Source organism: Physeter macrocephalus, chromosome 5, assembly GCF_002837175.3.
Source record: "Physeter macrocephalus isolate SW-GA chromosome 5, ASM283717v5, whole genome shotgun sequence".
NCBI lineage: Eukaryota > Metazoa > Chordata > Mammalia > Artiodactyla > Physeteridae > Physeter > Physeter macrocephalus.
This window is the reverse complement of record NC_041218.1, coordinates 57588745-57599356: the sequence shown is the minus strand read 5'-3', so window position 1 is coordinate 57599356 and position 10612 is coordinate 57588745. Positions and strand designations below refer to the sequence as shown.

Sequence of the window (10612 nt, the reverse complement as noted above, 5' to 3'; positions counted from 1 at the left end):
TTAAAATAAAGACTGTTACAAGAGATAAGGAGGGACACTACATAATGATCAAAGGATCAATCCAAGAAGAATATATAACAATTATAAATGTTTATGCACCCAACACAGGAGCACCTCAATACATAAGGCAAATGCTAACAACCATGAAAGGAGAAATCGACAGTAACACAAGAAGAGTAGGGGAATTTAACACCCCACTTACACCAATGGACAGATCATCCAATCAGAAAATAAATAAACACAAGCTTTAAATGACACAATAGACCAGATAAATCTAATTGATATTTACAGAACATTCCACCCAAAAGTGGCAGAATACACTTTCTTCTCAAGTGCACATGGAACATTCTCCAGGACAGATCACATCTTGAGTCACAAATCTAGCCTGGGAAAACTTAAGAAAATTGAAATCGTATCAAGCTTCAATGAAAACACGACGATCCAAAACCTATGGGATGCAGCAAAAGAAGTTCCAAGAGGGAACTTTATAGAATACAATCTCACCTCAAGAAATAAGAAAAATCTCAAATAAACAATCTAACCCTACACTTAAAACAACTAGAGAAAGAAGAACAAAGAAAACCCAAAGTCAATGAAAGAAAGAAATCATAAAGAGCAGAAATAAACAGAAATGAAGAAAACAATAGCAAAGATCAATAAAACTAAAAGCTGGTTCTTTGAGAAGATAAACAAAATTGATAAACCCTTAGCCAGACTCATCAAGAAAAAAAGGGAGAGGACACAGATCAATAAAATTAGGCATGAAAAAGGAGAAATCACAACTGACACTGCAGAAATACAAAGGATTAAAGAGACTACTACAAACAACTATATGCCAATAAAATGGACAACCACAAAGAAATGGACAAATTCTTGGAAAGGTACAATTTTGCGAGACTGAACCAGGAAGAAACAGAAAATATACACAGACCGAAAATATACACAGACCGATCACAAGCACTGAAATTGAAACTGTGATTAAAAATCTTCCAACAAACAAAAGTCCAGGATCAGATGGCTTCACAGGCGAATTCTAACAAATATTTAGAGAAGAGCTAACATCAATCCTTCTCAAACTTTTCCAAAAAGATGCAGAGAGAGAAACACTCCCAAATTCATTCTACAAAGCCACCATCACCCTGATACCAAAACCAGAAAAAGTTATCACAAAAAAAGAAAATTATAGACCAATATCACTGATGAACATAGATGCAAAAATCGTGAACAAAATACTAGCAAACAGAATCCAACAGCACATTAAAAGGATCACAGACCATGATGAAATGGGGTTTATCCCAGGAATGCAAGGATTCTTCAATATACGCAAATCAATCAATGTGATACACCATATTAACAAACTGAAGAATAAAAACCATATGATCACCTCAACAGATGCAGAAAAAGCTTTTGACAAAATTCAACACCCATTTATGATAAGAGCTCTCCAGAAAATGGGCAAAAAGGGAACCAACCTCAACATAATAAAGGCCATGTACGACAAACCCACAGCCAGCATCATACTCAATGGCTCCACACCATACATTTTCATTTTAAAAACGATTCTCATAATCTACATTAAAAAATACTTAAGGGCTTCCCTGGTGGCGCAGTGGTTGAGAGTCTGCCTGCCAATGCAGGGGACACGGGTTCGTGCCCCAGTCCGGGAAGATCCCACATGCCGCGGAGCGGCTAGTCCCGTGAGCCATGGCCGCTGAGCCTGCGCGTCCGGAGCCTGTGCTCCGTTAACGGGAGAGGCCACAACAGTGAGAGGCCCGCGTACCGCAAAAAAAAAAAAAAAAAAAAAAAAAAACTTAAGATCCTCATATCATATTTCAATAGGCAACTTCCTCTCCTAACTCAGCTATGGATGAGATGTTTTATAATAGCCACCTACAGGGAAAAATAGCCTAGAAAGGAATAAAAACCACAATCACACCTTATACAGAGTAGCAGAGACTTTTAGACTAACCCAGCATTTTAGTAGCACATTATACAATGAATTCAAACCTTCCTTCAGTAACTACAGATGCTCACCTTGTAGAAGATTGATTCTGCAGTGATTATGGTGGAAACTGACTCAGGGGCTTTGATGGGCTGTGAAAAAAAAGTAAAAATATTAGCACGTTCATAATGTGTGTGTGCGCACGTGTGTGTGCACGTGTGTGTGTGTGTGTGCAGCGTGTACAGGCATTTTTCCAGCCATAAATGAGAGTTCTGTAATTTAAGAAATACTAAAGTTGTTGTTTGGTGACAAGGACTGCAGTTAAAAAAAAAAAAAAAAAAAGCTTTTCTGATCGTTGTGGCAAAGCCTGGTCTGAATACTTCTGCTACCTTTAGCTTAAAAATTGCTGAGCCCCAAAGGACCGGCTCCTGACTATGTGGCTGAAATCTAACAGAAGCCTTCTCAGAGCTTTATTACACATTCTAGTTATAAAAAAAATCTGGCTCTAATGGCCTGAGCATGACGGAGGTGGGAATAATAAAAAACGTGCCTCCTCAAAGACATTTTCCATCTCCACTTAACTATGGAACTAGTTATGACAGTATCATCAGAACTAATCTTCTAGCAAGCCTGAACCAAGGACAAAGGAAACTTTCTTGGGAGTTCTCAGTAACTTGTCACCACTCAACCATCATTGAAATTCCTTCCTAAGCTGTAACACACACTTTCATGCCACAACACAGTAACTAGGCCTTCCTGAATATGTCTTGGTATTATCCTTGAAGAAAGGCATTGTTAGAGAAATTGATATTAAAATACTTGCAGAGAACATATTCCACCATATTTAAGAGGAAAACGTGTTTAGAGCATTTAAGTGTATACAACTATAATCCAATATTTACATGTTTTTTCGAGTCAATAAACACCTCATTTTAGAAAACTGAATTATAAAAATCTTAAATAAATTAGGGGCAACTATTCTAAACAAGAAAAAGGATCCACAATCTGCACAAGAATATAACGCAAGCCCTCTCTGAGTTTTTTAAATAAACACACCCAACTTCAGAAATGCCTTTACTGGTAAGTGAAGCATTCCTGTTCTGAAAGCAAAGAGTACCATACTGAGGTTTTAAAAAAATAGTATATAATACATTGCCCATTGTGTTTGACCACTGTCCCTTGTATTTACAAAAACAATGAGAATTTACTGCAACAAAAATATGCTTTCCACTACCCCAGCACAAGTCTTTCGACCATCTATTTTCTTATAGAAGAAGAGATAGAGAAGATTTAGTAAAATTTTTCATTCATATTCATCAAGTTGGTCATTATAAATCAGTAAGAAACGTCTTCTGAGGCCATAATAACAAACAAATATGGAAATGAAAGAGTTCCAGTATTATTATTTACTTAGAGCTTTAAGAATGAAAAAAAAAAGTTTTCCCAGTATACCTGGCCACACCAAGAACTATAACCCCATCTCATCCTTTCCAGAGAACCCAGTAAAATGCACTCGAGGTTTAGGTTTCTCTTAGAATATTTTATATTTCCCAGAGAAAAAAATAAAAGCTAAAAAAACAGAGAAAGGGTATTATTAACTTTATAAACAGTAAGCCTCCTACAACAGAGCTCACTCCCTTTTAGAAAGTCTGGACCAGTCCCCAGAACACTATAGAATAGCTGCCAAGAGCAGAGTCCAAGTTCAGCGATGAGAGATGAAGGCAGTGGCAGGACACACTACACACACAATGCCATTACAGTACAAAACACTGTCCACAATCATCTTACATTTTTTAATTTAAAAATATGTCTTCTCCCTTTTCCTTTAGTGGAAACTTTCTTTTCAGCAGCTGGAGCAGATTTGTATTTAGTGTTTCTGAGCCGAGCAGACCTCCTGTGAATTTCCTGCTTACTCTGTTACATAAACAATTAAAGAACAAAAAAGAGAAGAAATAAAAAGTGCAGAAAGGTTGCTGTCCCGATACAAACATCTTACAAGGATCCCAGAGTATGCACTTTAAACGATCATTTAAAAATTAAGTAAGAGTGCACCTTTTCTTTTTATGCCGGGTAATCACACGAACTGGCCTAATTCAAACACGGAGAGCCTTAGGCAAGCATTTCCAGAGCATCCAAAAAGGCGTGAGCTACTTGTAATAGGTCAAGGGGCAGCAACAAGTCAGTCCAGGCCAAGGCAAGAACTATTCATCGGTTGTGTTTATAACAGGAAAATGCTTAAAAACTCAACTCTCCTACGCCAGAGAACGGGTTTGGTATGCCACCTCCTGCAATGTAGTACTTACGCTGCCACTGAAAATGATGACATGATAATAACACGACATTATGACAAAATGAACTTTATTAACAGATAAAGAGGTCCAGTAGCATGACCCTGCTGACATCTCTATGTATACGTACGTATACTGAGATGTCTGGTTGCTATCCAAAACATTACAATGGGGGGATTTCTGAAGCGTTTTCACTTTTCTTGCTTCTCTAGCCTTTCAATTTCTCACAAGAAAAGGTGCTGAGAAGGGGCCGAACCAAAGACCATGTTCTCAACCGTGATGGGAAGGGGCGGCCCACCCCAGTATGAGCACGGCGATCCCGGGAGGCCCCCGCCCGCCCCCTCCGCGCCCACCCGGCCTCCTCCCGCCAAGCGCCCGGTCGACCTCCGCCGGAGGGAGGGGCCGGAGGAGCTCACCTGCTTGCCGCCCCCGCCCCCGTTGCTCTGCGGAGGGGCGGCCGAGGTGCTGGCGAAGGTCGCCGCGCCGAAGCCGCCACCGCCGCCACTGCCCCCCGTCCCGCCGGCCGCCCCTGAGCCGGCGCCCCCGCCGCCCGCGCCGCCCCGGCCCGTGCAGTGGTGGCAGAGGATCTCCCCCTGCGGGCCCTTCTTCCACATGGAGGACGATGTGGTCTTGCAGACGCTGCAGGTGGGCTTCAGGCCCAGTGGCATCGTGGCCGGCTCGGGCGGCCCCCGCGGGCGCAGAGAAACGGGAATGGCGACCGCCGGCTTTCGGCGGCCCACTGGCCGGCCCGTCACTCCCAAAGACAGAAAGAGCGGCCGGGCGCGGCGCCGAGCTGTCCACCCTGGGACCAGGCCGCGGCCGCTGCCCCCTGGAGGTAGGAAGCCTGTTCCGCCCGCGCCACCTCCCGCACCATCCCCCAGCGGCCCCGGCGCCGGGAGGCGGGGCCGGGGCGGGGCCTGGGCCTGGGGAGAAAGACGAGCCTTGGCCTGGGGAGGCTTCCGGCGATGGGCGGGGCCCGCGCACAGATCGGCCCGCCTGACCGGAACTGACCCGCCCGGGACTCCTGGGACAGAGGACGGTTCGCGGACTTTTCGGTCTTAGGCCTGTGATTGACTACTAAAATACCGCAGGCTCAAGTATATCTAAAATTCAGATAAGCAACGAATAACTTTTTAATATGAGTGTATCCCATGCAATATTCGTTGTTTATCTAAATTCAAATGTAACTGGGCATCCTGTATTTTTATTTGTTAAATCTGGCACTGCTACTTAGGACCCCTTTACACTCTTTAAAGTTATAATTTAGACCCCCAAATACGTTTGCTTATAAGGGTTATATCCATGGACATTTGTGTATTAGGAGTTGAAACATTTTAAAGCCAAAGATGTCACGCATACGTTCATTGGCCCTTGAATGACAGTGTTCGTATCCTCTGAACCGTACGCCAGGGACAGAGTGCTGGTTTGGTATTGTTGGGGAACAGATTTGGCCCCGAGAACCGCCAGAAAGGATCTCAGGACCTCCGTGGACCGTACTCGAGGACAGCTGGCCCAGGACAAGGGCGTCATGAGAATCCAACCTCTATTAATGTCGCTGGTCAGTACAGGGCTCGCCAGAGAAACGAGTCACCCCTCAGCCTCACTTAGTGGGAGCAGTGGTTGCATACCTGTCTTCATGATCCTGGGTTTTCTAGACTTGATGTTCTTGGACAGATCATGATGAATATGTTGGTGGAGTGCTGGGGGAAGAGCAAGAAGAAAACTGTACTGAACGCCTTATGATGTCGTGAAACCGCATTTAGTGCTTATGCCAGTTGTGGAACAAGATGTTATCCCTATTTTACTGTTAACTGATGAGCAACAGAGGGACCGTGATTTGGCCCAGATGCCCACATGGCCACTGGTCTTGGAAGCACATCTGGACAGGCCTTTGAAGCAGCTCTGGGTCCTGAGTTGTGGCTCGGTCATCCTGGCTCTGAGTCTAGGGTTCTCCAATAGTAAAACAAAATATTAACTGCTTTCCAGACCATTATGGGGTTTAAGACCAATTGTGAAAGTGGTTGAGGAGAGTAGGTACACAGTGTTGTCTCCTTATTGTAGAACAATGCACTCTGTGAGGGGTGTATAGGTACTAAATTCCATGCTCCCTAATATACCTCTCCCTCTAGTGCACCTGTCTTTGCACTTCATCTCCAGATTACTGCCTCTCATTCACTGAAGACTTAGGCCCTTGGCTCACCAGCTTCCTCTCCACCAAAGGACACCATCCTGGGTCTGGTCCATATCCACATGTGTAACCACTCAACACACTCTTTTCTCCATTCCTCCATCTCTCCTGTCCTTGCCAGCTCTCATAGCTCCTGGTCACACCCTCTACCCTTCTGAGATCATCAGGAAGAACTACATTTTTTTCCTGGTTTAAAAAAAAAATTTACAACCTTTTAGAATTAAGTATAATACACATACTGTAAAGTATCCAGTCCATCTGTGTACAGGTTGATTATCACGAAGTCACCGCACTCAGGCAACCAAATCAAGAAATAGAACATTACTACCACAAAAGCCCCTCACTTGCTCTTTATCCAGAGATAACCACTATACTGATTTCTAACACTGTAGATTTTGTAGATTCTCTTTGTCAGGGTAAGGAAGGTCCCATCTATTCCTATTTTCATCATGATTGTGTAGAATTTTATCAAATAGTTTTCTGTATGAGACAATCATAATGCTTTTTCTTCTTTATCTATTAATGTGTGGACTACACGGATAGATTTCTGAATGTTAAATTAATACTGCCACTCCTGGAATGAATCCAACTTGGTCATCATATACTATTCTTTTCACATATTGCTGGATTTGCTTTATTAATATTTTAAGATTTTTGTATCTATGTTCATGAGTGAGATAGGCTTATAATTTTCCTTTCTTGTAATATCTTTGTCAGGCTTTTGCATCAAGGTCATGTCAGCCAAAGTAGGGACTTTGGATTTTACTCTGAGTGAGACAGGAAACCATTCAAAGCTCTTCTACTTGCTCATATGAAAAGATCTCAGACATAATTAGGAGGGAAATAAGCAATTTATAGAACAGTGTATAGAACATGATCACTGTGTGTAAATTAAAAATCTATGTGAGTGTGGTGTGTACTTTTTTTAGTTATTTAGACAAAAAAACTGTTGACAATTGATGCTAACGGAAGTGGTGAGGGAGAGAGGCTTTCACTTTTCTTTTTGCACCCTTTTTTTATCATTTGAAATATTTTTTTACCACATTACGTGTTACTTCTATTTTTAAAAAAGAATAAAAAGAGGAGAAAGTATCAAATGGAAAATAAGGAAATAGGCAGTTTCTTGGTCCTAAATATCCTCTCCTAGCCAGAGGTCCTGGGGCACAGTGGACAGTACCTAGTTCAAGGGCTGGCAAGCAGACCGCCTCTCTGCAGCTCAGTCCCTTGTCTGTAAATCGACAATTGCCCACCTCAGTGCTGCATGAAGATTTGATCAATTATCATGTTTGGCACATAGTTCTCAGTCAATACATGGGGCTTCTCCTACAAGCAGCAAAGCTATAGTATCACAAAACTCCTGTGCAGATGTAGTAGAGTGTTAATAGAATAGAGCAGTGTGCTGTAAGGATAAATAGGACTACGTGGCAGAGATGGTGACTGGGGCAGGGGAAGTGAGGGTGTTGGGAGGTGAGAGAAATGGGTAGGAGAAAAGGATTCAGGAAGGCACTGTCAATGAAGGCTCTGACCCAATACCCTGCTCCTTCCTGGGTGCCTCAGGAAGATCAGGAGCCACAACTGGCCAGGCCAGGGCTCCCTGAGGTGCCAAGGGAGAGATCTCAGATTGCTATAAGGAGAGAGAGATACCTAGCTTGGACCCAGAGGAAGGGTTCGATTGGAGCACATAGAGATAATTTGGTGCCTACGGGGATGTGCAATAAAATTCTGCTGGTGGGGTATGCCTGTGTGTATGTGTGTGTGTGTAAGCTGTGAATATAGAAATAAATACCTCCCAAGGTCTTAACATTCACACTAAGGGAAAGAAAGAAAGCTGATTTCCCCAGGGGACTATCACTGTCAGCATGCAGTCTAATTTGCATAATTTAGGTGTTGCATAGTTCAGTAATTAAAACTCTTTGGGAAAAAAAAAAAGGCAGATGCATAAAATGTATCCCAGGGCCAGTTTCTAAGAGATGATATTCACCACATTTTGTGTCTTGGTGCATATGGGCAGCATAGGGTTCCTTGCCCACTCACGCTCTTGTCCTGTATATCTCAGGGGCACACGGTCACTGAGTCTTCTCCTGTCAAAAGAGGATAATGAGAGAGCATACCTCATAAGTGAGTTAGTACATATTAGGTTGTAAACAACTTTTTCATCTGGTCAGTGCCTGATTTAACGTTAACTCAGGCTGATAAGACAGGAGGAGGCTTTCTTTTGACCAGGCTGGTCAAGTCATTAGTTATACCCCTCTCCCCCAGCTGTAATCTTGGAAAAAATGTAATTAACTCAAGTGGCCTCTTAACACTGACAAACTAGAGAAAGAGAGCTTGTGGACTGGACAGAGAGAGAATGAGTGAGACCTATGGAACTGCAAGAAGGGAGAAAGAGTCAGGGCAGGTATTCTTGCCTTTTCGTCTTTTATCCTCAGGAGGGGCGTCATGACAGCACTGTCTCTCACTGCACTCTTACCTTCTGTGTGTAACCCAACCGAACTACTTTCTATTTTGCGTGTGTGCCCCATGGTTCCCATGCCCGTGCCTTGGCTCAGAGTGTTCTCTTTGCCGGGAGTGTGCTTCCTCTCAACGCATCACACCCGGCCGTACCTATGTTCCCAGAATCAGCTCAGGCATCACTTCCTCCAGGAAGCCTCATTCCAGGACTCACGTGTCCTTTCTCCCCTCCCCCCAATTAAGTAGCTGTTCCTTGCGGTGGCTATTCCCTCCTTCCGCCTTAGGGTACACCTTTCTACCCGTGTCTCCTTCACTGGACTAGGAGCATGTTGAGGAAAGGAAGTTTGCCTTTTTCCCCTGGGTTTCTTCTACCTCCCCACACCTTGCACTTGGTAAGCAGGCACTAATTAGCAAACGTGTGGGTTAATATATCAGTCAGCCCGTTCTCAGCTGAATGAACAGCCTCCACTCAGGACAAGTGCCTGCTCCCGTTCCCCTCCTCACTGCCCCCCACCTCGTCGTCTGACTTCTCTCACCAAGCAGCCCGAATCAGGTCTCCCCGGCTCCTCACTGGCCTGCAGCCCAAGTAGGCATCTCCCTGTATCATGGCGGGCACCAATGACATCATCATCCACCAGAAAAACCAATGCCGGGGCTTCCCTGGTGGCGCAGTGGTTAAGAATCCGCCTGCCAATGCAGGGCACACGGGTTCGAGCCCTGGTCCGGGAAGATCCCACATGCCGCGGAGCAACTAAGCCCATGAGCCACAACTACTGAGCCCGCATGCCACACTACTGAAGCCCGCATGCCGCGCCTAGAGCCCATGCTCCGCAATAAGAGAAGCCGCCACAATGAGAAGCCCGTGCACCACAGCGAAGAGTAGCCCCCGCTCACTGCAACTAGAAAAAGCCCGTGTGCAACAACAAAAGACCCAATGCAGCCAAAAATAAATAAAATTTAAAAAATTATTTTAAAAAAAGCCAACTTTATCATAAACGAGTCTTACTTATTTGAAATAATTGTGCAGGATCCCTGGTGGAGTTTCATAAGCGTCTTCCTCCTGCCTGAGAGAAGGTGATGACATGGTGAGGAGGACACCACGTCCTCTGGAAGACTTTCTGCTGAGGCTTCGGGACACTCCCTGACATGGAGTCAGTTTGGAGATGCTGGCAGAGGCCCCCCTGAGACTAAGAACCATGTGCATTGGCTGTGGCTGACCATTATGGGGCTCAGCAGAGGGACCTGACTCAGAGCCCCTCTCCTAGGCAGTGGGGTCCCTGGTCCACCCTATCCTCCAACCGCCACTCCCCTAACTGTCGCTTAGAGCTTTGCTTCTCGGTACCCTCGCCTGTGCCTACCTGTCCTTCAGACGACTGCTGGCTTAGGAGCTGGGAAAGCTTTTTGAGGACCAGGTGAAAGCCACATTTTGTGATTCAGGCATCCGCCAACTCTAGTTTTATAAGGAAAACTCAGCTGTCTTTGATTTTTGTTTCTTTGGTTTTGGTTTTGAGTGCTCTAAAATCTTGTTGCCTCTCCCCCTTCCGATTTGCAGGACGGCTGGGGAAGAAACCAACTTGGTTGCTTGAGCATCTTTTAATCCTTCTCAGCTGTGTGTGAAGACGGCTTTCCTCAGAGGAGTTCCAGATTTTATCAAAAAAAGAAATAATTATTTTACTCTTCAAAATGTAAATATCTTTCTAATATAAATAATAAAGGCTCATTATAAAAATTCATACAATTCAG

General features: G+C 44.2%; 1 protein-coding gene and 1 long non-coding RNA gene across 2 annotated transcripts in view; both read right to left on the bottom strand.

The window, feature by feature from the left end:
- GATAD1 (GATA zinc finger domain containing 1) overlaps positions 1-5050 on the bottom strand; it is a 10222-nt gene extending 5172 nt beyond the window's left edge. The window contains exons 1-3 of the mRNA XM_024131706.2: positions 4647-5050; positions 3731-3856; positions 2035-2094 (exon numbers count right to left, since the gene is read on the bottom strand). Coding sequence (XP_023987474.1) covers positions 2035-2094; positions 3731-3856; positions 4647-4898 — 438 coding nt within the window. The 5' untranslated portion in view covers positions 4899-5050. The remainder of the gene's footprint in view (positions 1-2034; positions 2095-3730; positions 3857-4646) is intronic.
- A 1424-nt stretch (positions 5051-6474) lies between these two features.
- Positions 6475-10527, bottom strand: LOC114486319 (uncharacterized). The gene is made up of 4 exons (XR_003679889.1): positions 10228-10527; positions 9876-9933; positions 8400-8499; positions 6475-6604 (listed from the first exon to the last, which is right to left on the bottom strand). It is a non-coding gene; the product is annotated as an uncharacterized lncRNA (long non-coding RNA).
- Positions 10528-10612: the final 85 nt, after the last annotated feature.